Source organism: Larimichthys crocea, chromosome XVIII, assembly GCF_000972845.2.
Source record: "Larimichthys crocea isolate SSNF chromosome XVIII, L_crocea_2.0, whole genome shotgun sequence".
NCBI lineage: Eukaryota > Metazoa > Chordata > Actinopteri > Sciaenidae > Larimichthys > Larimichthys crocea.
Window position 1 is genome coordinate 16,045,177 of NC_040028.1, and position 26,641 is coordinate 16,071,817.

The 26,641-nt window shown below is 41.4% G+C and overlaps 4 protein-coding genes across 6 annotated transcripts; 3 read left to right on the plus strand and 1 right to left on the minus strand.

The window, feature by feature from the left end:
- Positions 1-808: 808 nt before the first annotated feature.
- Positions 809-5,202, plus strand: pcdh8 (protocadherin 8). Of its 2 annotated transcripts, none has more exons than XM_019263122.2 (3): positions 809-3,515; positions 3,625-3,823; positions 4,077-5,202. In XM_019263122.2, exons 1-3 carry the CDS (start codon positions 1,050-1,052, stop codon positions 4,388-4,390), a joined length of 2,979 nt encoding a protein of 992 aa, XP_019118667.2. In that variant the 5' UTR covers positions 809-1,049; the 3' UTR covers positions 4,391-5,202. The 2 variants fall into 2 exon arrangements, with proteins under 2 accessions (XP_019118667.2, XP_019118666.2); XM_019263121.2 differs by having other exon boundaries at positions 810-3,515; positions 3,622-3,823.
- A 694-nt stretch (positions 5,203-5,896) lies between these two features.
- On the plus strand, positions 5,897-9,296 carry cnmd (chondromodulin). Of its 2 annotated transcripts, none has more exons than XM_027291200.1 (7): positions 5,897-6,004; positions 6,173-6,307; positions 6,853-6,993; positions 7,111-7,224; positions 7,370-7,523; positions 7,972-8,165; positions 8,709-9,296. In XM_027291200.1, exons 1-7 carry the CDS (start codon positions 5,933-5,935, stop codon positions 8,934-8,936), a joined length of 1,038 nt encoding a protein of 345 aa, XP_027147001.1. In that variant the 5' UTR covers positions 5,897-5,932; the 3' UTR covers positions 8,937-9,296. The 2 variants fall into 2 exon arrangements, with proteins under 2 accessions (XP_027147001.1, XP_027147002.1); XM_027291201.1 differs by having other exon boundaries at positions 8,714-8,825.
- A 6,225-nt stretch (positions 9,297-15,521) lies between these two features.
- On the minus strand, positions 15,522-19,605 carry ednrbb (endothelin receptor type Bb). Its single transcript, XM_010743055.3, has 7 exons — positions 18,683-19,605; positions 18,420-18,532; positions 18,018-18,222; positions 17,700-17,840; positions 17,484-17,617; positions 17,294-17,402; positions 15,522-16,639 (listed from the first exon to the last, which is right to left on the minus strand). The coding sequence occupies exons 1-7, from the start codon at positions 19,097-19,099 to the stop codon at positions 16,469-16,471; spliced, it is 1,290 nt and encodes a 429-aa protein (XP_010741357.3). The 5' UTR covers positions 19,100-19,605; the 3' UTR covers positions 15,522-16,468.
- A 154-nt stretch (positions 19,606-19,759) lies between these two features.
- On the plus strand, positions 19,760-25,814 carry LOC104928716 (glutamate-rich protein 6). The gene is made up of 13 exons (XM_019263127.2): positions 19,760-20,174; positions 20,659-20,780; positions 20,886-20,956; positions 21,808-21,861; positions 22,615-22,722; positions 22,871-22,987; positions 23,127-23,287; positions 23,561-23,631; positions 23,707-23,855; positions 23,945-24,024; positions 24,152-24,307; positions 25,216-25,444; positions 25,591-25,814. Exons 1-13 carry the CDS (start codon positions 19,888-19,890, stop codon positions 25,795-25,797), a joined length of 1,812 nt encoding a protein of 603 aa, XP_019118672.2. The 5' UTR covers positions 19,760-19,887; the 3' UTR covers positions 25,798-25,814.
- The last annotated feature ends 827 nt before the right edge of the window (positions 25,815-26,641 follow it).

The window sequence follows — 26,641 nt, forward strand, 5'->3', positions numbered from 1 at the left end:
GATGTGTGTAGACATAGTGTAGGTGCTATTAAACTGCACACGTAAAGGTGCAGAAGTGAATGGCTCAGCCTCATTATAGTGTGTGTAAGTTGAATCGAGTGTGATTTGAAATTCAGAACAGCTGGAAGTTTTCAGAGTATGGGGGGAGTTTGCAGTCAAAACCCAGGAGATAAAAATGTATAAGTAGCCTATAAATATGTTTGCCCTGAACCAAGTGAGAGGCAACATCTTATGTGTGATATGGAGAGATAAAGACCACTCTCTTGATCTCAGATATGAGAAAATGTTTTCAGGGAGACCCTTGAACGTATCCCTTTATTCCATTTTCTGTTTTTTTCTATATACAGGTTACAAAGCGAGATGGTATAATATTGATCATCTTTTTTTTTTTCAGTACATAAGCAGAAGAAAAGAAAATCAACCATATGAAGTGATCGATCTAACATCACTCCTGTCTAAGAGGGGCTGTGGAGTGCTTTCATGCTGAATGTGCCTCCGGATAATGAAGCTATTCTTAAATGAGATGCACCCTGAACAAAACCATGTTCAGCTCTCCATGTGCACACACATAGACACACCTAAGGTAAGGCACGCTCAATAGACAATAAGCTGAAAACATCAAAAGAAGGAGAAATAGGCTTTGGATGAATAAAACCATCACTCGGTAATGGCTGCAATAAGATGATAAATAAGTGCAGGAACTATCTTCAAGCAATGGCATATCTCTCTAACCCTTTTTTTTCTATTTTGCAACTTCCTTCAGTCTACACTCTCAAAACAGGCTTAGAGGGTTTTTTTTTTTCATAAGGGGGTATTTTTAATTCTAAAGCAAGGGATTGGTCACACTTCGTCTCATTAGCATGAGGAGCTGTATAAACCCCGCCACTGCAGAATTTTGAGCTGTGTTGAAGGCGAGGCAACAAGCGTATCTGACTGGCTGCGCGCAACTTTCACTTCCAGCACAGTTCAGTTCATAAAAGCGGGAGCTTGTATGGAGAGCTCACTCCAGAGGTGAACTGGTCTTTTTTTTTTCTTCCTTCTTGCGCACAATGAGGCTGTTTACGGACGGGAAGATTACTACGAAGATGATACGGGGCGAATTTATAACTTATTGGCACCGGTGGATTTTTATATTCTCAATCCATCTTTTTTTATTTGCCTCACTGGCTCAGTCCGAGGGAAATACTATTCGATACCAGACCAATGAGGAGGGCGCACCAGGTACAGTCATCGGAAACCTTGCCAAGGACATGTCCTTGAGTCTGTCTCATTCCTCCAAGACCAATTTCAGGATGATGAAACAATTCAATGATTCATTCATCAGGGTGAGAGAAAGCGACGGGGAACTCACTGTCGGAGAACGAATTGACAGGGAAAGAATCTGCAGACACACTCCACAGTGTCTCATTACTTTTGACGTGGTAAATTTCTCCAAAGATCGTTACAAATTGATTCACGTTGAGGTGGAAATAAAGGACATCAATGACAACTCTCCGGAGTTTCCAAACAAGGAATCTATAGTGGAGATCTCAGAGAATGCAGCAGTGGGGTCCCGGATCCCTTTAGACCCGGCTGTGGACGCTGATGTTGGGTCAAACTACATCCAAAGCTATCAGATATCTGTCAACAGTCATTTTACCATTGATGTGCTCCTGAGAGCGGATGGGGTTAAATATGCGGAATTGGTGCTAATGAAAGAGCTAGACAGGGAGACTCAGTCATCATACACTGTGGACCTGGTCGCCACAGATGGTGGGAACCCGTATAGATCGGGGTCAACGAAGATAACTATCAGAGTGACTGACTTTAATGACAACAGTCCAGTTTTTGACCAGAATAGTTTCTCGGTCAGTTTGCCAGAGGACGCGCCGGTCGGCACAGTCATCCTGGACTTGAACGCAGTTGATGCTGATGAGGGTTTAAACGGAGAGGTCGTCTACGGGTTCGGAAAACAGGTTTCTCACGAGATCCGAGAACTTTTTCAAGTGGATAATAAATCGGGTCGCCTGACGCTCAGGAGCCCGGTGGATTTCGAGGACAAAAGCACCTACGAGCTAGACGTACAGGGGACCGATCTGGGACCCAACCCGACCCCCTCCGTGTGCAAAATCATCATTCACGTCACAGACGTTAATGACAATGCCCCAGAAATCAGCATCACCCCGATGACCTCCATTACGACGGGCATCGCATATATCAGCGAGGCGGCAGACAAGGACAGTCTGGTGGCGCTGATCAGCACCCTGGACAGAGACTCGGGTGTTAACAGCCAGGTCCACTGCACATTATACGGCCACGACCATTTCAAACTCAGACAGGCTTACGAGGATAGCTACATGATAGTTACAGCAGCGACCTTAGACAGGGAGAGGATTAGTGAGTATAACCTGACGGTCATGGCAGAGGATTTTGGGTCACCTCCGCTGAGAAAGATCACTCAGTACACCATTAGACTGAGCGACGAGAATGACAACGCCCCTCACTTTACTAAAGCTGTCAATGAAGTTTCAGTGGTGGAAAACAACGCCCCGGGTGCATATATCACCACAGTTGAGGCCACAGACGCGGATCTGGGCATTAATGGCAAAATCACCTACAGACTTGTGGACAGTCTCATCATGGGGTCTCCGTTGAACACTTTTGTGTCTCTTAATTCAGTGTCCGGCTCCATATATGCACTGAGAAGTTTTAATTATGAGGTCATGAAACAGCTAGACATACACATCCAAGCGAGCGATGGGGGGTCTCCACAGCTGCAGAGCACAGCTGTCATCCGCCTAAAAATAGTTGATCAAAATGACAACCAACCTTCTATCATAGAGCCACCGCTTTACAAAGGATCCGCGGAGGTTTTCCTGCCCAAAGATGCACCTGCAGGTTATGTGGTAACCCAGATAAAGGCCACAGATGCTGATGAAGGCATAAACGCACAGCTGTCCTATAAAATCACCGAGGGGGGACACCTGGGTTTCTCTATCAACAAAGACACAGGGAAGGTGCACGTGAGCAGACAGCTGACGTATGATCTGGCAGACAATGTCAAAGTCACAGTGTCGGTCAGTGACAAAGGATCCCCATCGCTTACCTCCACAGCCATTATACACCTGAGCTTCATAGAAGGAACTCTACCCAGTATGCCTTCCCTGACTCAAAATGGCAGCGAGGAGCTCTTTGAATGGGACATGTCCATAGCCATCATCATTGTCTTGGCAGGGAGCTGCTCTCTCCTCCTGCTGGCTATCATTCTCATCACAACCATTTGCAACCGCAGGAAAAAAGAGACAAGGGAGGGGGAGTATGATCAAAAAGAAGACGTACCAAATGTGGAGAATGTGGAAAGTGGTCATATTGATTCCTTGATTGTCAACCACAAAGGCAAAGTGTTTGATGCCCATCCATTTCCAGAGAAACCCCTGTTGGCCAGCAGCAACGCGGCAGAGCCCGGCTGCGAGGACGGCAGGCAGACAGCAGACATCTTTGAGTCAAACAGCAGGGTGATGGAGGGGAAACTAAAGGCAAGTTGTTGTTTTTCCAAAGATATTCAAAGTTTGTCTCACAGCATTGTTTGTCGTCTTTCGCATCTTGACTCAAAATGTGTGTGTGTGTGTGTTTGTATCTCAGCAGGGTTATTCTACGCTGCCAGGATACGGGAAAGAAACAGTCAGACCAATAACAATATGGAAGGGTAATTCATTTACGACCATCTCAGCAAGAGATCCCCACATCAGCGGCAAGGACAGTGGGAAGGGGGACAGTGACTTCAATGACAGTGATTCAGACATAAGTGGAGATGTGCACAAAAAAGAGTCACCACCAACAAACAGTGAGTGTCATAAAAACATCATAGAAATGAGAATAAAATAGACAAATAGAGGGGAGATGAGCCCATGCAGTGATGTGACATGCATTCCTTTAGCTTCTTGCAGTGTAGTTTATGTTTGAATCCAAGCCATGCACCACAGACATCAAACCACAGTGCATTTAACACATTTTGTCACTTTCCGACAACACCCTCAACCAGGTGAGCCAGCAAATGTATTCACATTACATCCTGACAGCACTGCTGTTTTCCACAGGTCTCTGGGCATGTACAAGTGAGTGCAAAGTGTTGGGACATTCAGACCGATGCTGGAGCCCTTCAGCTACAAGGCCCAACACGAGCATGGCCTCTGGACCGCATCTGTCAACTTTCTCCAAGACCGCTTCGCTTCCCCGGGACACCAGAAGGGAAAACTACTACCCAGCTCACATACCCAAAACCAATGGTCTGCAAAGTGTGTACGAAAAAGTTCAACACCAGGAGTTTGATTACATCCTTGTCGGTCCGCCGACACCGGCCCGGATACAGGAAACGGATGAGATATCTATTCCAGAGTACACAAACTCTTAAAAGATCCAAAAAAAAAAAGTCATCAAAAAGGGAATTTGTCTTTATACTGTATAATACTTTGATCTTAATTGACTCCATGTTGGATTGTTGCTGTGTTTTGTAGTATGTCGTGTCTTTTGGCTCATATAAGACTGTTCATTGTATCATGTGTAATATGCAAGATTTTTGTACATTAATAATATATTTTTCATAATGATTCAGTGTAAAGAAGACTTTTATTATACATTTTCAGGAGCATGTGTTACTATTTAAGGGGTATGACCTATGGACATTTAGGCTGAAAGGGGGCCTCTCCGCTGTGGAAAACAATCGATATGAAAGATTACCATGTTTGTGGTAGATTTTTGTCACATTGTTGCACAAATAAAAGGTTAAAAGCTAAATTGTTTTTTGCTGTTGGACGACGGTTTAAAAAAAATGGAGCTGTTTGCGCTCACAGGACTCAAATGTAATCTTATAGGAGGAGCACAACCTATTGTCCTGGGGTAATATTCAGAAAGCGCACAGAATAACCTCAATTAGCCAAGTGAATGCATTTCATTTGCCTTAAAGGATTATAAGCCGTGATAAATAAATAAAAATGTGTTCCTTCAACGATCACAGCTAAATTGATGGCAAGCATAAGCCGATGTCATATTCTTTTCATGGTACACAATGTAGTTACTGTGCAGCCTCCATTTGCATGCAGAATAATGAATTGCAGATCAAATGCTCTCACAATTACATGTTTTCTCAAAGGTCAAAGAATCCCCTCACCTTTTCTGATTGCCTCCCAGCTTACCAATTATCCCCCCAAAAATGTGATTCATTCTTTCTTGTTTCTAAGCAATAGCAGCGCTGCACATTTGAATTCGTTTTCTTACTATGCTTCCTCTTTTTTTTTTTAAGTTACAATAAGGAGCAAGTAACCTCGGCCATGAAAACACCTTTTCTGCCAAACCGTCAAATCAGAAAATTCATAACTGAGCAAAGGTCATGTCTGTCTTTGCCTGTGATTGTGTGTGGTTGTGCTGTCTTAGCTTCTTGCATGAATATAAAGCTTTGAATCAACTCGCTTCTGCATACAGATTTAAATACAGGGAGTGCAGTCTGTAACCTGCAAGTAGCAAACACCTGAAATCTGCAGTATTCCTACACATTTGTATCACAAATGACATCCAATCAGAAGAGGTTAAATGAAACGCACAACAATATTCTCTAAGTTCAAAGCTGACTCATATATTTTTTTCTCCTAACACTGAGCAAAAGGTCAGTTAACGACCTTTCTACCAAGCATTACATCGCTGCCTGTAACAGCAGCCAATACCTGATGAGCTGAAGAGCTGCTTCAAAAGTTTTGTTTTTCGTTTGGTACCTCAGGATGGCAACCTTGCCTTAGGCAACCTGGACATACAGGTAACATTCAGACGAAGAATTTAGCTCAAAGAATTTATATCAACTGTACGTCATTCACACTCAAACGTTAAAAAAAGCCTCCCGGTGGATAACCTGATTCTCCACAGAGAAGCCAACAGTATTAGTGGGGGAATTATAGAGGACATCATGAAAGAGACTATGGAAAAAGTCCAAAATACCACTCATGGATCTGGCTGTTTTGAACACTGCACACCTCTGGTAAGACAGGCTTTAAAAAGTTTTTGGAAATATAATCATCGTCCATGATGTGTAAATAAAACTGTAGACTCTGCAAACTCTTATGGTTTCCAGTTATAGTCTCAGTTGTCATGGTTATTGTTTAAGTGTGCGTTATTTCTCACTTTGCACCTTTTGAACTTTTTGAAGGAACAAATCACGCCAACCTCTGCGGCAGTCAGTCGCCTCCTGAGGTTTGGAGCTGTGGCTCTTATTGTTGGTGCGGTGTTAATGTTGTGTGCATCCATGGCTGCTCTCTACCTGTGGAAAGTCAGCGATAAAAATGTAAGTGTCGACTGAGGATTACGCTGCAGTTATTGCAGTGGCCCTTCAATAACAGATATCTCAAAGTGAATGCAGGGAAGGCTTTAGGATGCTTTTGGTGGGAAATGGAACCAAAGTAGATTACCAAGTCCGTAGATAATAAAAACTTTTTTTTTATCACAGGCATAATTGCATTTTCTTGAGACCATTACTAGAGATAGAGATGTCAACAAATGAGATACTCTATCAATAATCACATTCATTGTGAAATTGCATCTTTAATTCTGTCTGTGATACGTACAATCTACATCCTGTTACAGCACTCCATCTTATACGAAATAATGTAATGTTTATTTGTGTCTCATTGAGCTCATCTGCAGGGCAAACATTCCTTTCAGGGTCTGCAAAGCATTCCCTGTGGTGCTTAAACTACACAGGATTTCTGTAGGAGAAGCGACACCAACAAATACTGTGCAGGCAAAGCTTGATTTTCTCTTGTATTGTGTTTGCTACAGTGCGATTTACATAACTTGACTAATCAGTCTAACGCTCCGCTTTGCTGCCAGGTTTATAACGTTCGTTACAGTATGAACATCAATGGCGAGGTGAGGAAGGGTTCCGTGGAAATTGATTCTGACAACAACCTGGAGCGATTTAAAACTGGGAGTGGAGCTGAAGAGGCTGTGGAGATTCATGACTTTCAAATTGTGAGTGAGTTTGTCCTTGTTCTCTGTTCCTGAGGTAGTTCAGCTGAGACTTTCTGTGTGCTTAGCAAAGTAGCAAAGCCATGAGTGTAAACATGGCATCTCTGTGATTTGGTGCAGGGAATAACCGGAATCCGCTTCGTCGGAGGAGACAAGTGCTATATAAAATCCCAAATCAAAGCCAACCTTCCTCTCATGGGAGCTCACAACAAAGAGTCGCTGATGTTTGACCTGGTATATGCACACTACTTGATACAGAACGTTGAGTATTGTAATAAAAAAAAAGAATTTACAGAGGATCGTCTGCTTGCTTTTAACTCATGTCATTTCTTATTCCATCTTAGTAATTTCAAGGACATTATCTTTTTCTTCTTGCCAGACAGATGAAATCATGCCAGTGAGGTTTGACGAGGAGTTCCTCATATGGGTTGCTGGGGAACAGCCCCTGAAGGACACCAGCTTTCTGAGCGACAAAATTCTGGGTCTTTGCGGGGAACTTCCAATTTACTGGCTCCAGCCTATCTATCCTAAAGGTTGCCTTCTTCTTTCTCTTCTATTTCTACAGCTATTGTCTCACTTTGTCCCACAGAGTCTATAAAACTGGTCTGCAGTCGAAGAACATGGGTTATTTCATCTGAATTATCGTGCATTCATTCATAGTTTATATATTCAGATCTCAGATGGTTGTGATTGCCCTGCTTATCTGCTGACACACTTGTAAAATTCAGATTTTCAGAAGTTGCGCAAACGCTCCTCTGAACACACACGCTACATTTAGAGTCGTAACACCAAAAACAGCGTCGTATCAAAAAAGAATGAGCTTGAAATATGCAAGACCGCCTCGAAATCACTGCTGCTAATTTAATTATTCAGGACATCTGAGACAAGTCCCAGCTATGTAGGATTGAGCTCTGAGGACGTGCATGGTGTGTCTTGTGGATGTTGACCCAATACTCTCGCCTCTCGTGGCTGCTGCAACAGATGGGGAGAGGAGAAAGAGAGACACACAGCGAGCCAAACGGCAGTTCAACATGGAGGAGTTCGAGGCAGCTGCTGCTGCTGGGGAGAGGGACCCGGTGAGTCACGCCGAGGATGACACCTCCAGAGTGGCGGAGGAAGAGGAGGGAGCACAGTCTACTGCGGGGTCAGCGTACAACCCTGAAAACCCGTATCATGTGAGTACCGACTTTAACAATTAACAATGCTGTTTGTGATCAACAAGTCTCCAGAGCTGGTGAATTTTTTGATTAAACTATCAAGAGGCGTATATATATTGAGCCCTGAAGCAGCCCTTAAAGTAACATGAAGTGAAGTTTCTCTGTTTTGTCAACACTTTTTCTTTTAAATGACTTGTTAAAAATGTATTCGCGCAGAAACAGAAGAACATGCTGTGGAAATGTGTTAACCCGGATTTAGTCCTACTGTCATCTGTGGGTATATATCCTGCTGCTACTGCTGAGTGGGTGTCATATTAGAGGCTATAATTACAATGAGCAGGTCACCGGGGTAACAGCTGTCATTCCAAGTTGATGAATTTATGAACTGAAGTGAAAACTCCTCCATTGCTTATAAAAATTCATGTTGCCTGAGAGACCCTTAACCATATGTTAGAGAGGATGAGAAGTTTTTTCTCTTTTTTCCCAAACATCTAAATTGCAAATGAGTGTAAATTTAGAAATAGGTTGCTCTTCAAAATTAACACTGCTTCAAAACTGCAGCGCAGCGGCGGGGCCGGAGAGGAAGGTGCCATGACCTTTGACACCATGTTAGACCACCAGGGGATCTGCTGCTCGGAGTGCCAACGGAGCTACACCCACTGTCAGAGAATATGTGAGCCCCTGCGTGGTTACTGGCCCTGGCCTTACAACTACAGAGGATGCCAGGTAGCTTGCAGAGTCATTATGCCCTGTCGCTGGTGGGTGGCACGCATTTTAGGTGTTGTGTAAGAAAACTATGCTATGCCCATAAAGAAAAGACCCTACAAGAACTCTATTATTCATGCAGATATTTATTTTCTAACTCTGACTATAAATACTAGCAGAAAGGTGCGCCTGTCAGCACGCAATGCAGATCGTGATGTGTGATTATCTGTACTGTATAACCTATAATAATTATGACGGATGTTCATCCAGGCATAATGTTTGACATTTAAACATGTATCCGTACACATACGGTAAAAACTGGAATATATAAATGGCATGTTCCTATTTGCAGCAACAGATTCACAAATGAGCATGTTCATTTTCTTTTTTTGCATCATGTAATAATACAAAGGCTTAATGCACTGTACTGTGTTTAATGGAAGGTATGGGACTTAATCCAAAAGGCTCAGCAGATCATGTACCTTTTCTGACTGAGTAGGCTTCAATAAATTCTAATTCCAGTATATGCTGGCTTTGATGTAGATGTTTTTTTTGTGTCACATCTTGTTTCCTTGGTTCCACTGGGTGCTTTTCTGATGATAAAACTAAAGTGACAGCATCGGTTGCCATAACTTCCATTCACAGCTCAGAATCAGTTTGAGGGCAATGCAATTTGTGCACACTGACATCTGCATTGATGTGAACTAATGTGAAATGAGTGTCATGGCAATGACGGAAAATATTTCCATAGAAGTGACATTTTTATTAAATAAATAAATCAATATTTTCTTCTATGACAAAGAGAGGCGTGCGGATGCTAAGCTACCAAATAACATGATCACAGAGACAAGCTTTATTTCTCTCTCTCTCTCTCTCTTTCTTTTGCACAGCTGTTATAGGGGCCTTGTGATGAAGGCTATTCTGAATACTTCAAATCAAAAGAAATCAGATTACTATCTCTAAAGCCATATGCCAACTTTCTAAATAATTGAAAGGAGCCATGTTGCGATCAAGACGATTTCACAGAGGGTGATCCAGGCACATCAAATTACAACAGATGTGAAATTGCACCATATCTGCCACTAAAGCCGCATTGAAACTCTGAAGCGGTGTGAGGAAACAACACAAAGAGATGCTTGTCTCTTTGCTTGGAGATCTTTCCTGGGTTTTTCGTGGGGGTAGAGGTGCTTATCACATCTGCAGTGCTGATAAGACGGCCTCTGTGCTTCCGTAGGCTATATAATATTAATCCCTCTCCCACGTCTGCAGATGCACTTAAAGGAAGGTGACAAGCATGACATATCCAGGACCTCCTGATGGCTCGTGCTCTGGAGTGCAGCCGCTAAAAGAGCCCCAAGTACCCTCAAGTGATGTAAATTTGCAGGGGGAGTCCAATTTCCATCACAGCACTGTCACTGCCATGGTCATTAAACTAAATCATCCCGCTGTGTGTCACACAGCTCCCATTCTAAAGTCCCCTCAATAATGGAGTTATACTTGGACTGCAGATTGCAGCACAACAGTGAATTTCTGACGTGACAGCAGCTCTAAGAGTATCCTGCACATTATTTCATCTTTAGAAAAAAAAAAATCACAGGCACCAAACATATAGATAGCTTGAAATTATTAATTAACTCGTATCTCGGTTGCAACAGCTGCGGCTCATCTGGGCTATATATATCATTTCTAAAGTTAGCAACTGCGGCTGCAAATGTAAATATGACGTGTTACGTGCCTGTTGCTGGTGGCAGTTTTGTTGGGTTTCGCTCAGGATGTGTTGATAGAGCGAGCCCAAGACAAAGAGCGCCGAGTCTAAGCTCGACAAAAGGAGATGAAAAACACAAAGCAGAAAGAAAAAAAACATCACCACAAGCAACAACTCAAAATGGCATTTAAACTGAGCAGGAATACATAGCTTAAGAACAACAGCGGTTTTGTTATCCCGAGGCCCTGTTTCTAAAAAAACTTGTTTCCTTTTGCCATTCCCTCTCCTAAGAACAGAAATGTACCCCCATTGAGTAGAAAAGACGAATGTGTTGGAGAGCAGCTTCAGTGTGTGAGACAGTGGTGCCTTTTTGTTTGTCTCCCCTCTGGAGCCAAGCTTACCCTGGGAGCCCTGCAGGCCAGGGAACAAACAGAGCTTTGTGAGCACTGACCCACTGTGCCCAGCAGCCAGACTGCAAACCTCCACTCCTGTGCTAATAGGAAACCACAGAAGACGAGTCTGCAGCAGCCGAGGGAGGGGAGCTTTTCTCGCATCCACCTGCGCTTTCATCATCGCCCATCAAAACCAGCACAGTCGGGCCCGGGTCCTGTGATACTCCGAATACACCACCGAATCAAAAGCTTTTTCACCAACCTCTTCTTGGCACCAACACCAAGCACAATACATTTGGGATACCTTAGCTGGTGATTTATTTTGTGGCACGGATTTGTGCTAATCAAGCCCATGCACTTCACCAGGGCTCCCTATAAATACGTCAATAGCCTGTCATAAATTTGCTTGTTGTTGCCCAAGAGGCATTAGAAGTGTGAATAGAAGTGTGAAGTGAACCACTCTAGTAAACGTGTCCTACATTTGATTGCATGTTTTCCATTTCATCCAGACATGAATGAAATAAACAGTAGTGACAGTCCATTTTGCACCTTAACCAGAACACAGAAACCCTTTTAGGCTAGCTCATTATGTTTTTTTCCTGCAAGAAAGAGCTGCAGTACACTTATAGATGCTGCCGTCGTGAAAAATCTGTAACCCGCGGTTCTGCAGCCGGTGAATAACAACCCAGGCACCCGAACATTTGTCTTTTCTATTCTCCTGAATGGTCAGAAATAACATAGCTGGTCGAAAGAAGGCTTGGTGGGGGGGCTAGTACAAGGCTTAAATGCTTTTTAATCCCATGGTTGAGTGACCACTTGCAGCTCTGCCCAGTAGTCTGGCTCTGTCTGCTATTCGCAGGTCTCTCTGAAGTTTCTTTGCCATTGGCTGAGGTGCCCGCATGACTCCACTCTCTCTCTTTCTCTGTCTCTCCCCCTGCTATTTAGTATGCAAGCCCCAAATGGCCATTAATTAAATGCCTGCTGGTACTGTATAAGGAAGTCTGTCTTGTTTATTTCGCCAAGTTAACACTGTAAATATGCATATAGACCCACCCGCATTACATTAGTTACACTTTCTCGGTCATGAAACATTATAGCAGTTGTCCTCTGTGACTCAATTACTCTGCACACACTGTAGGGTTTTTTTTTTTTTTTTTTCTTTCTGTGTATTGCACTTGGTTGCATGGTATCCTTGTTACACTCAAATAGAAAACCTGCAGTGCTGTGTAGGTCTAAATTGGACACAGTGCTGGAATTTACACCATTGTTTTCCTAGGGACATGCTGTATGTGTGACAGTTAGTGTGGTGGCGGCATCCATCCTGCAGAGAATGTCAAGGGTTCCTCACAAGAGGTGGGCAGTTATCTTTATAACACAGCAGGCAGGTATGGGCTCTCTCAGAGGACGCTGGATAACAACAGACATTGTACTACCTCCACCCAATACCATCTTCTTCTTTTTTTTCCAGCCCTGCCAGTGAAATTTAATTCGAAAAAATCCATGCCAATGGGATCAATATTAAAAAGATTCTCTATCAGAATATTGTCGAAACTTCAGTCACCCCAGGATGTACCCAGGAACGTGCACATCCCTCGGTGGGGTGTTTAAAAGGAGCTATAGATAGCTCAAAGCAGAATCAAATCAAGACTTCACATCTACTAACTGGAAAAGAAAAGGGGGGGAAAACAGCTCCTCCACAAAGCAATGTCAAGAGGCTTGCCACATGAAAGCAGAAGTTGTCCAAAGAAGTTGTGGGAAGTACTGACAAAGTTTGTGAGAAAAAAGTAAATGTGTTTTTAATCCTCAGCAGCACGTGCAACAATGAGGGAGCCTCAGCCCTTAGATATGCCACCCCGGGGGCAGGCTCTATACTTAAGGCTTACAACAGCCTCATTATCTCCCTCAACTCACATCAGATCCTAGCAGCAGTTTGTCACAGGCAGGCTCCTCTCTGCCAGTAGGCATCAGACCAATCCTCCTGCAACACTACTGTACATAATTGCCATATGGACAGCATTTTGAGCCAGACTGAAGACTAAAAAGCCCTCCAGGCAGATTCCCCAGATAACTAAATGAATATTTTATCTCATTTCCATCTAATTTGCACCATATTATTATACAGAACTGAAATTTTTAATTAATTAATAGAACAGATCAAACACAGGTTTACACTTTGATTTTTTTCGGGAGCTGTTATTTTGATAATTTGCATGGCTTTTTTCCCATGCCAAGCTTTTTAATCTCCGAGAATTTCAGCATCTCTATATAGAAACACACTATAATAAAACATACAGCAATTTAATAACTGTCAGCGCACATGAAATGCTTGTCTTGGTTGTGTGAGCAGTTCCAGTGAGGAGTCCTTTTACCTGCCACCCCACTGATTAATTAATTTCACACTGTTTAATTAAATCCACAGTCTGGGGAGTCTGGGCAGCACCGTGGGGAGCCCTATCTGAGCCTCGTGTGTACAGAGATTACTAAAGAAGGTCTCAGACACCCGTACTCTCACTGATGTTGACACTGACGTCACCCTTCTCCGTGTCAGTGTCATCTGGCGGTTGTGAGCTTTTACAGCTTGGGACATGATAGCGCGGTACCATTTGTTGATTATCTGCTGGCATTTGCATTAACAAAGGAGACTGGAGCATTTGACAGCATTTGACACAAATTAGTATGTGACAGAGGCGTCTGATGAAGTGCGCTGCTGCTGCAGCATGTAGATCTTGTATTTCCCACAAAGTCAGTGTATGAATAAAGATTAAAGCCATCAAGAGCGTGATCAAAATGCAATATGCATCATGAAAGTGGTAAAAACATAAAATGAGAATAAATTGGAGAACAGGATAGATTTCAAAACACATAAACATAAACACAGAGAATAAATTCTGTGCCAGATCAAAAACAGTGCAGACTGGCTTCAGCGTAAATGAGCATACTGAACTTATCGCATCCTGTCCAAACACTGCTGCATCCAACAGTCAAAAAAAAGGCAGAGACACTGTCTCTCTTATGTCAGAGCAGAGCGAGGTGCACGAGTGTGTAGCACAGCAGGCAGCACGACTGTGTGGGCTGGGACTTTCTCTGTTTTCTTGAAAAAAATATTTTTGGCATCTCTAATCACAAACAAACATTCAGAGGCAGATCCCTCTGTGTTTGTCTTTACAGTTGCAATTTCAGAAACAACACATTAAAATGTCACATGATATATACAGTTTCCCGAGCATTGCGTTATATATACGTATATATATTAAAAACCTGAAATGATTACATTGATTCTCGCTAATCTCATATTAACAAACCTAAATCCAATTCTGACTGCTCAGTCTTGCGTTTAGATGCCGAATGGAAAGCGGGGATAATCAATTAGGAACATGAAGACGGCATAATGCCGGGTTGATGTGATGTGATGTGGAACCCGCATGTCCTTGTGCTCTCTATTGGATGTGCCAAAAGCTATTAGAGCAACAAACACTTTGTACACTCGTGCCCAGATGAAAAAAAAGTCATGATATGAAACTGAAAAGTTGCAGTTTGTTACATGGTTTAATTTCAAAGTCAAACTGTGTTTTTATTATTAGATTCCTTAATGTGGAGTGTGAAAAAGAGTGTGAATCTTCAATTATCTCAGATTTAAATGAGGCCACATGTTTATATCATATAAAGAAGTTTAATTTGAGTAATATACAGTACTTTAGTTCAGCCCGAGGACCCCTTGGATGAGAGACAAACAGAACAGGGACTCCCACATGTAATTCATTTTTAAAAATCTGGCCTATAATAACTTTTAAATTTGCTTTATTCACCTATTTACATACCGGATTATTAGCCTATATGTGTTTATGTTGATAAAAAGTTCATGCATAATTATTGTTATTATTGTGGTTGTTGTTGCTGAGGCTTATATTTTCTGTTATTATTATTTTTCAACACGGAGACATTCAGCTTCAGGATGTCAGGTACCTCACTGACATGACATGATGATGACCTCAGCAGATGTGGAAGCAGTAGCTTGTTGGATCTCGAGCTCGAGGCCTCGTTACTGTGACAAATTCATCCATTCTGCTTCACTAATATAAAAACTATTATTACTATCGTATTATAACGTTAGTGATTCACATTAATTTCAAAACAAAGAACAAACTGCTGTGTTTTGCTGGTCACGACATGTTAGACTGCAACACTGGAAGAATTTATTTTGTAAATACATTTTGTCAAATGCTTTCAGTTTACTCAGTATCATCTTTTTCATTTTTTGAATTCTCACCAATTATTTTTGTGAAAACTGTCAATTATTTTGACAAAAAATTGGTTATTTTTGTGAAAACTGTCAATTATTTTGACAAAAAATTGGCAGACCCCTTGCAGTACCTCTGCGGACCCCCTAGGGGGTCACGGACCCCTAGTTGTAGACCCTTGCTTTAGTTTAATTAGCTAAATATAATGACGTCAGGTCTTAATTAATCTTTTATGTATACGTTTTCAGGTGGCCACACACATCACAGGTATTCAAGAGCTTTTATTCAAACAAACTGCATCTTTACAAACAGTCGAGGCTCGCGCTCTTTACACACTCAGACAAGATAAACTTTTAATAGGCACTGAAGCGCGCAGCGGCATCCGGATAGTTTTGCAGCATTAGCTGGAAGAACAGCACTCTATTTGTGCTTGCCTTGTCCTGTGACAGGAAGACCTATCAGGTGCTCATCTCTACACTCCCCTCCCTCCCTCTCCTCTTCCCCATCCCCTCTTCTCCTGACCTCATTCTGTCATCTTCGTTTTCCTTCTTCCCCACTCTCAGGTCTTTTATAAAGTGTCTCCATGCATTACACATTTAACAATGCATTAAAAATAGGCCACCATCAATCAGTCATTCAGTAGCGGAGACAGAATCTACTTGTGGCACCAATTTGATATGTTTCTCAAGGTTCAAGAACTGAAAAGAACGCTATAAACTCTTAGGCTGCTGCTGTTGCTGCTGCTGTGTGTGGAGAAAACTTAACAGAGATGAAAACACACGTTCAAACGTGCTAATAATACACCGTACCCCATAAAAACCCACCGTAATAATTTTGAATTCCCATTTGGTTAATTTCCTATGGCACTGTGTCTTTCCAGAATCCAGAAGCAGAATAAAAATATAATATATATATGCAGGCGGTAAGCTGTGACAAGATTTCTGTTGATGGGTGCCAGGTTAACGTCGTGCCCAAAACAGTGATTTGAGAACTGTGATGCATGATACAGGATAGGTACTAGGTAAAAATCTGATGTAATGGTTGGGAGTGAGTCAAACCCCCGGGGGCAAATAGTCTGAACACTCTGACTCCAGGTTGCTCATTCCAAAGCAGATGTTCGACTGACGACAGCAGTACAAAAAGACAGTGGTGCATGTTATTCACAAGGTATTTCAAATTATTAGGACGGCATGTCAAGGTTGCTAAGCCACCGTCAGATCTGCTTTGATAGCCATAAAGAAATATTAAAGAAACTCTTTTCACGGTTCCACATGTGTTTTGTTAACACGGTAAGGTGTTCTCCGGCCCAGGTAGAGATGTGGAAGTCTGTTTGGGAGCTTTGATGTTGCAGCTCTGCTCCGAGACATGATCCTGCATTCTGGACTTCAAAACAGACTGCGCCTCGTCATGGGTAACAGCTTGAAGAGGTAGACACCAACTGCACAGACACGCCTGAAGGACCACACACACCAACCAAGACATTTGGTCAGAGGACAAGACACATGTACCATTAGCTTCACGTGGAGAAAATGGCACATTATGAGGTTTATTTATGTGTTCTCTGTGTAGAGACATGTGTTAAAAGGAATCTTAAATTGGGTATATTAAAAGGAAAAATAAATAGATGTGATTATTATTGTAGATTGCAGAGGAAGGGTAGTTTTTCTTTGCACCGTGGAGTTCAAATCCCTGACGGTAACAAACCAAAGTATGTTTCAGAAATGTCCTTCTGTGCTAGTAATACAATAAATGCTTTTAAAATATCTTCCTTTGAAAATTGCCTTGAAGGTATGTTTTTCTTCCATCACACATCACTCTGATTCAGTGAAAGCTGTCTGGTAGATTGCGAAGTGTCTGTTTTTTTCTTTTCTCTTTCCCCCCCGACGATGTTTTTCCAGACCATTTTCACTTATTACCCCCTCAGGTCATTGCTCGCTGCAGTCTGGCTATTTTACAGACATGACTCCATATGTCCTTGATGACACATACGATAGCTCATCCGATGTGGATCACACTGTTTTTACCCTCGCCACTTTTGTCTAAAATCTAACAGCGCCCTAGGCACAAGCAGCTGGAAAAAAAAAAAAAAAAAGTTGCATATCTTACCTTGAAAAATCTTTTAAATCTTTTGCTGACTATGTACAATGCAATAGGGTTGATGCATGAGTTGAGTGACGCCATGTTAATGCCAAAATAGTCCAGGACGAGAAAGACACTGAAAAAAGAGGATTAAACATTAGATGTAAGACAAATCAGGTAACAAACAATGAAAAAATCTTGAATTATTCATGCTCACCTCAGTAGCTGACACCTATTAGGATCTTTCTCATCATACATGGTTAATTTCAAGATTCTGCTCAAGTACAGAGGCAACCAACATAGCGCGAACACAATCACCAGGCAGAAGACAGTTTTTGCCACTTCCAACCTCTTAAAAAGGAAAGATGATTCATTTCACAGTCGATGTTACACCAAAATATATTAAAAATGTACCAAAAAAAAGTGTAATAACCTGCTTGGTGTGGTCGCTCAACGTATTCTCAGTGTTCTTCAGCATTTTCCTGGTCATGAGTGTGTAGAAGACGGCGGTCCAAGCCAGTGGCATGCAAAAGTAGAAGCCGAAGAGCCACCAGTCCTTTGCTGATTTATAAAACTGTTGATTGAACATGACATGAGGCCCACAGTTGGTCAGCGTCACACACATGACATGATGTTCAATGGTTGCTACGTTACACACACATGCATATATATGTTCACAAGGACAAAATGTTTCCTATCAACAGTGTCTGATGTGAGTTGGACAAGTCAGAACATGTGCTGATCTGCTTACCTGCATGAACTGTGTGGTTTGCATGGGATGAAGCAGACATATTCTCAGATGCCTGTCTTTATAGTCCATTGTTATCATATCAAAGCCGACAACTTCGGGCACAGCCAGCAGGATAGAAATAACCCAGATCAGAGTTATTTCGATTGCCGTCCACATTGAAACGCCGATGCCTTTGATTCGATTCCAGGACACCACAGCTCGGTATCTGCTCAAATCAATTGGAAGACGTTATGGCTTGGGGGACTTTTTGTCTGTAACAATGATACTTTTTTTTTTTTTGTTAAAGAACATTTCAAGGGCTAATGCTAAACAAATCTGTCTGCTTGATAAAAATACAGATAGTAAGGCCGGCAAACACTATTTTCTTGTAGGGCACAGGACAGTTGCTGCTTATCTCCGTACCTGTCAACACTCAGAGCACATAAGCTCAACACAGTAATTCCAACAGAGGTTTTCTGTATGAAGGGGACAAGTTTGCACAGCACCACGCCAAATGGCCAATCTTCTGCCATGAGCTGGAACAAAAACAAAAGGACAATTTTCAGAAAAAACAATCAATTCAAGGTGAGATTGAAGTTTTAAAAATAGATAAAAAAAGAGAGTCGGGATGAGAGGCAGTATTGTTTTCTTATTGTAATTGCACAGCATGAGGTGGAAAAACTCACCCTGTATGCGTTGATTGGAATGTCTATCACAATGTGGATTAGATCCCCCAAAGCAAGACTGGCGATGAGAATGTTTGGCCCACTTCTCATGCATTTGTTTACGTATATGATTTTCAGCAAGGCTGAATTTCCCACTATTCCAACAACGAAAACAACAAGAGAGACCGCGGTATTGACGTATTTGAAGGCATCTCTAATTCCAGCCGACTGCAAGCACATAGGGGGGTGTGGTGTTTTTGGTCCTGCTACTAGGGGTGGATGAATTGAGCTGTTGGATTTCTGTTTTTCTGGTATTAAGAGACCAGGGGAGGCTGTTTCAGAGAGCTCAATTACAGCGAACGCTTCTGAATGCTGATCACTGGCCTTGACTCTGATGAGAATATTTCCCAAACAAAGAAAAAGAGCCACGGTCCACATTGTTGATGATTTCCTCAAAAGGCCCCTGAAATGTTTCTGCCAACGTCTGGACTGAAAATGAGAGTGAAAATAATTACTACAACATCTTAGCCTTGAGATTTACAGCAAAGCACTTAGGTGGGGGGAAAATAATTAATTTAATTTACTGATAAAAGGCAGCAAGAAATAAACATGCACTGATACATTATGATACACCAAATTATGCCAGCTTACCTTTAGATGTACGGATTCTGCATGAAAATGAGTCTTTGTGATACAAAATAGGCTTTATGTGTCACACAAAGCACTACCCTACTACTACTTTGTTGCCGTGCCTGCTATAAATGTTAGAACCCAGCAGAGGGAAATCAGGGTTTTATAGACTAAGGTATTGTTGTCAGCATTAGTCATCGATCTGTCAGTAGTGACTGTAATTACTTCCCTTGATGCATCATCCTCAATGAAAGGATGGCGTTGAAGTGTATTGTCTGTTATCGCAGAGTGAGATCATTTTATAGGACTCAGTAGGGATATCATGTTACGTTTGTCTCCCCTTCTTTCTCTAAAAAAAAGTTGGCCGTTATCTTGCCTGACATAAAAGTTCCACACAGAATCACAAAAATGTTTCTATTTTAGTGAAGAGATTATGTTTTTGTGCTTAAAGCCACAAAGCCTCTATTGTTGAAGTTAGAAGTCATCATTAGTGACTGTAATGGGATCAGGAAAATTGTCTTCTGCAACAATCTCACAGTGTGGATGAGCCTGATGCCAAGCTACTGCCGGGTAACGGCGCTCGAACAATAACAAGAATGATACATAAGGAACTGTATGAATATTCAGTGAGTGCCCTCTTGAGATTTCGCTTTAGCTTATCACGTTTTTTAAAAAACATGAGTGAGTCACCACCCTACGAGAGAGACGCTGCCTCTGCGTCTCCTGAGAGTCCTAAAGAAAAGGACTTTTCCTCTCAACAGCTTCTTTGTGACAACCCGAACAGCCTGGAGGAGCATGAGGCACATGAAGAAGACCAGAAAGATCCTATTGTTATTATGCAAGACAACTGCTCCGGCTCTCCTTCGAATGCTCATGTTTCAGGGTAAAACAACATATTTTTTTATTAACCTGTTGCTATAGGAAAGGCTAAATTAATTTGGAAATATCAAAGCGTATCTTGGACACATTTATTTAACTTTAAGATAATGTTAACTGTCATATTTCTGTGCAGTGTACAACACGAATTACCACTGAACACTACAAACACAGCACCAAATGGCAGACTGATAAAGTTAGCGACTAACTATAACTGGTGAAGAGCTGATGACCAGAAACTTTACTTCAGCTGACATCAAGTTATTGCCAATGTTGCTGTGACTGCTGACAAGAAAGGCAGCTGTTTGCTAAAATGATCCAATGAGCCAAAATGAACCAAAACAACTTCATCAGAGGATAATATGTCAGTGTATGTCTTTTTTAACCTTGTTGAGGGGTTCTTCTGCCCCCAAGAGGCAAAGAATCTATTCATCTCTAAAAAATAGTTGGTGAAGCTGCCATTCGTCTCCTATATCTGTTTTCCCGCGCAGTCCGGTCTCGCCAGAGTTCATGGAGGTACGCGGGCTGGATGGAAGATTCATTACTTTGGTGAGCTCCCAGACCCAGACAGATTGGGAATGGGTGGAGCAAAGTCTCTCTTTCAGCTGTCAAGGTAAGCCATGTCATCAGTTTGGGGGCGAGATGGGTCACCTGTTCCTGCCCCCCTCCTGCCTCTCATGACATCTGTGAAATTCCCAATTATTTCTCTCTTGTGCAGTTCAAAAGGAAATTGAAGATCTGCAGTTGTCGCAGGCGGCGGTGGAGAGCGTGGACACCGACTCTTCGCAGGTGATCTGCTCGTGTGTTTAATGTATGGTCGATTTTGTTTCCATAGCATGAAATCTGGTGTACTAATGTACAGTATAAATACTTTAATTAAGTACAATTTCGATGTACTCTACCCTACTATTCCAGAAATATCACCACATGCAGGGGTAACTTGAGATTTGTCATGTATGTGGCGGGGGAGGGGGCTCTGTGCCATGTGCACGTGTGTGTGCATAGACTACAAAATTGATATCGTTTGACAAACTTTAAATAAAATATAATAAGGAGGCAGCACTGCTCCGAACACTAAAACGCTAATCAAACGTAAATCTACAGCTGCTGATAATAAAATCTTTATGTAGTGCACTCTCCTGTGTAGTTTTGGCACTGCTGCCTTGTAATTTGTCCGGTCCTCGTGATACATTTTTAAATATAAAATGCTGTTTATGTTATGGCCTGGCTAAATATTTGATAAATACATTTACCGAGAGACGTGCGTCCATATTGCCCAGCATGCCCAGCTAATCAACATTTTAGATACAAGAGTAAGTGCATTCCATTTTAGTCCAGAGCTGTAACTAAACCTCGACTGAGAGACTAGAATAGTCACCGTCATTGTTTTATAATCTTGTTCCCCGATGACTAGTGCCATCACGTCCATACATTCACTGCACTGTTACATTTGACCCTTTACTGGTTCCCACAGAGTTTGCTGTAGGTGGAAAGTGCGAGTTTAATGTCGTGCATGAGCATATGAACATGTGTTCATGCAAGACGCCTTTATCTTTTCTGTGCTGCAGTTTCTAAACACCGCTGGCCTTTATAGCGTTTATTAAACATAATAAATAAGTTTTCACTCTCATGTTTGTCAGGTACAAAGTCACGGAACAACAGCGCTGTTATTTTCTGACATCGAACTAGGAGAGGTAAGAACAGAAGCCATCTGATTGCTGTTCCCGAAATTCAACTGAATGGCCGATTGAGGCTGGCTACAAATGAATCTCTCATATTTAAGCAACATTGTATACATTTTCTACCATGAAAAAACACATTTTATATAATTTTATTGCTACGTTGACGTGTAATCAGGTGAGTGGTGCCTCTGTACAACTCTGTACACCTGTTTTCACACTATGAAGCTTTGAAGCCAATGAAAGCGACAAGTACTAGACTCAGACTGGTCCTTGCTATCCTAGGAAAAAAGAAATTAAATGGGGGCCTGGCGCAATTTAACCCCTGATCATGAAATAAATAGTATAGTACATATGTATATATATACACACACATATATATAGCTGCAAGACTAAAGTGATGCTTTTAATATATCAATAATCATAATACAATAATATTCTGAAAAGGGCCATTCTTCATAATGAATACTTTAATTTGAGGAAGTCTATTTTGATGTAATATTAATGTAGTTTTACTTTGACTTTTACATGTACATGTACATTTTACTATTACATATTTAAGCGTGGTCAGAAAGATGAGAGTAGAGCCTACGTCTACCTGTTTTTACAGTGTGTGCAACAAACAGACTGTAAGTCATCCATAAGATAAAGTTGCATGGATAATTTTATGGGATATAGCTTGAATGTATATGTTGTATATACATTTGATGTAGGTTATGTGTGGCTTACATCCACAGTCTTGATTTATACAAGTTCTATTCACATCAGGAATCGGAGGATGAAAGTATGCCAGAGAAAGGAGATGATATAGCTCGTGTGGGGCCGCCTCGTCTCATAGCATACAAACCAGAGCCAAGGAAAACTCGTGTCGGAAAGGTACTTGTATCACTATATTGCTTGTAGTGCCTGGAAAAGACAGTGATGGCCTTTTTCATTCTCCCACAGTAATAGCAGTGTGTGGAAGCTATAATATCAGAGGTGGATATCAGAGGTGATCGTGAATGTGTTTTTTGCCGCGCTGTAGGTTCCAGAGGTTGAGTCTAAACAGGATGTGCATCTTGTTCAGTGTGACTATTGCCAGCAGCTCTGTCAGCCCTTCGTGCACAGCGAACGGTCGGAAAATGAAACAGACTTTGAGAGGGTGAGTGCAGCTTGTTTACCTCCAACACGAAAAATTGAAAATAAATTTATTAGAAGTAACGACGGCTCAGAGAGAGACTGACTTTCTGCGGTGGGAAGAGAAAAAAAAACATATAATGTTGTAATTTTCCTGTATGCAGCTTTTTTGTTGTGAGCAAGCCAAACAAATGACAACGCTTATCCTGGAAGAGAGAGACAAAATGGCGCGGAAAGAGTCAGGTAGAAAAATTGATGTGAGGTCTCATGCACCGATCATAAGTGAGAGAGAGAGGGAAAGTGCTAAAGAGAAGGCAAAGAAGAGGTGAGTAGCATGCATGCCCCGTCCCTCCTGCATATACTTTGTATGGTGCAAGGATTGTGGGGAAGGCTGCCGAAGGACATACAGCAGTACAGTAACTGTGCTGTACTGCATATATATATATATTGATTTACTATACAACATGCCATAAAAGAGCTCAATTTTTTTTCTTAGTGTTGAATGTAACAAGAAGTAAAGAGGTGCAATCGATCACGTTTTGGCATTGTATTCCTCCTTCACACAGGAAATTTAAATTCTATTCAATTTCTAATGTAGGTTAAGACGTTTGAAGAAAAGAAAACCAAAACCTAAACAAGCTGAACAAGTCAACTTGAATATAGACATAGGTAAGTATGCAACCATCTGGTCTAAAATGTTTCTCCTTGATAATATATATATAAAAATTCTCTATGTCTGCTCAGGCCGTATTGAGATCAAACATAAAACCTTTAGGCTGCCAAAAGAGGTGCCGAACGATGAGCCCGACATGCTTCAGATAAATATCAAAACTACTACTGGCATGTTTACACTGCAAGAAGAGACAGATGGTGAGCCAAAGGAATGTTTGAAGGTATGTTCTCATAATGACATTGCTGTGTTTTTCTTTTTTGTACTAACAGTGTATGTACCATAAATGTAATAAACAACTCCGTGTCACAGCTAAAGGGAGTAATGAAGAAGTTCTACAAAAGTGGGAAATGTTTTTGCACCTCGTATCCAGATGGAGCGGGTAACGTTTTGTATCCTTTTAAGCAAGAGCACAAAGTGGAAGATCAAGGACAAGGTTAAAGTACTTAATGTGCGGGTACACATTTGTTCCCTTTGATAAAAGGTTTGCACAGTGTTAATGATCCTTAATAGACAAAGTTATCCTTCTGGGAATGCAGCCATTATAATATCCTCTGCAGAAGCTGCTGACTTTACTTACATAATCTTGGAGGACAAGGACGTGGCGCCCAACATCAAAGGCATTTTCACAAATAAAGGCCACTCCACATGCTACCATCCCAATGGAATGATATGGTAACTGTTACTCTATGAACACTGTTGTTATATAAGAGGTTCTCACTAAAAAAGGGCCTTAAAGTCATAGTTAGTCAACACTACTCTCATATCTTATCCAATCATATACATTACATCACATAGAGTTGGCTTAGCTTATCATAAATTCTGGAAACAGGGAGATATCTCACCAAGATATGTCCATCGGTAGCAAAATATGGCCTCAAAATCCACCTACACCACCTTTAAACCTCGCAAAATAACATATCTGTTACATCTCATTTGATTAATCTGTGCAAAAAATTGTAATGTGAATGAAAATTAAACTGAAAATGACCGAGCTGTGTCTCAGGTAGCAAAATCTACCTAGTTGAAACTAACTTATTGTTGTATGGAAAGGTATGTGCCAGATTATTTCTCGACTGGGAGCAGTTGCCAGGTAACCAGCCAAAAATTATAGACAAAAAAAACTTGTCTGGCACATGATACCCCGCCATAAAACAGCAAATCAACTGTTTACACTTTGGTTTTTGCATGAGTTAATTAAATAAGATATAACATGTTTGGTGTAATTTGTTCCAGTCAGACACAGGCTAGCTGTTTCCCTCTGTTTACAGTCTTTATGCTAAGCTAACTTGCTGCTGGCTTTATCTTATAGACGAATATGAGAGAGATCTTCATCTAACTCTCCAGTGGAGTGAAATATTACCCAAGATGTCGTCATTTCAATTCATATTTTAGGATTTAAATGTAAATATTAGATGTCAGAATCCAATCTTAACTGTACTTTTGTATCTTGGACACTAAATGGTTAAGACCTTTTAGGTTTCATAAGACTTTTTGACCAGAGACAGCTTTTTAAATAACCTGCTGCTCTCATACTATAGGTCAGGATGTGTGTATTGCTAATCTCTGTGCTGTGTCTGAAGGTTGAATCTGACCCCTGCTGGAGGTCTCTGCCTCAGTGAGACAGGAGCTTTAAGGAGGCGCTGGAATTGGTTGTACTTTGACCCGCATGTACGTAACCTTCCCTTCAAGCCTCTAACCTTTGCCCTGGGCCCAAACATCAGTGTGCGCATACACTCACAAGAACACATGTACATCACCTTTGCACACCGGCAAAACAGCGTACGCTTCAGTGTTGGGTCAAAGCTTAAGGTGGGTAATGATAAATGCAAGTGCTGTGTTCGGTTTGTTTTATACATGAAAAAATATAAGAGCCCGCACGTCCGGCTGTATGCTGCAAATTACAGCGTTTGCACAGGAATAATTAGTGGCAACGTGTTATTTTTCTTTCAACGCAGCTCATGTATCCAGAGCGCCATGACAAGCCAGGGCAAGATGTTCTGGAGAGATACATCCAAACGAAGAGCTCGGAGATTTACTCTCTGCTTGGCCAGATGCAGACCTGCATGTCCCTCCATTACAGTTTCATTACCCAGACGCAGCAGCTTAGCAGACAAATGGAAAAGGAGAAGTCACCCAAAGAGATAAAAACAGATGTAAATTAAATACAGAACTGCTCAGATCCGACATCAATCATTGCCGTTTTTTACTGTTTATAGCCTCTTGAACGTCTTGTTCTTATAGTCATTCACAGTTACATTCAGACTATAAAAAAGGGCTTGATAGAAAAATGCAAGCTTGGATCGGTTGGTTTGGAAATGCATTTCAGTAAACATTAAAATCGGCTAGTTAAAATCTTGATGGAGGGAGGGAATATAAAAAAAAATCTCAAAGAAGAAATGAAGGTTGTCTGTGTTTGGGTCATAAAGAGATCACAGAGAACAAATTCACTTCTCCAGATATCATGTTATAACTCCTATAAGATCGGCCGTGATGGATTCAGATTGCTTTAATGAAAGAGAATAGCTAAGAAACCTTCCAGTTAAAAAACCTCTTTTAACAGCGTGAACAAAAGACCTTCAACTTTTAAGAGACCCCAAGTAATATTTCCAACACATGACTTCTTTTCATGAGAGCAGCTAGTTCTTTTTATTGGTTTTCTGAATAGAAAAACAAACTGTACATATACTGTCTACTTCATGAGAGCACAAACAGTATCAGTAACAATATCACTTTTCCCATCCTACCTATCCACCCACTCACAAACACCAAACAATAACAGGTCACACGCGCTTCTCTGCATGTTATGTTACTGAAACATAACCCTGGAGTCTCTGCATCATAATTAGCAGACGCTTCTTTTGGGTCACTTTGAGAAAAACAGTATGAGATCCATCCGTCCATTCATTATCTGATCCTGGTGTGTTCAAATCGTAAGTATATTATTTTAAATTCATAGTATTATTATTGTATTACTGTCGCCTCACAGCAAGAAGGCTCCTGGTTCGA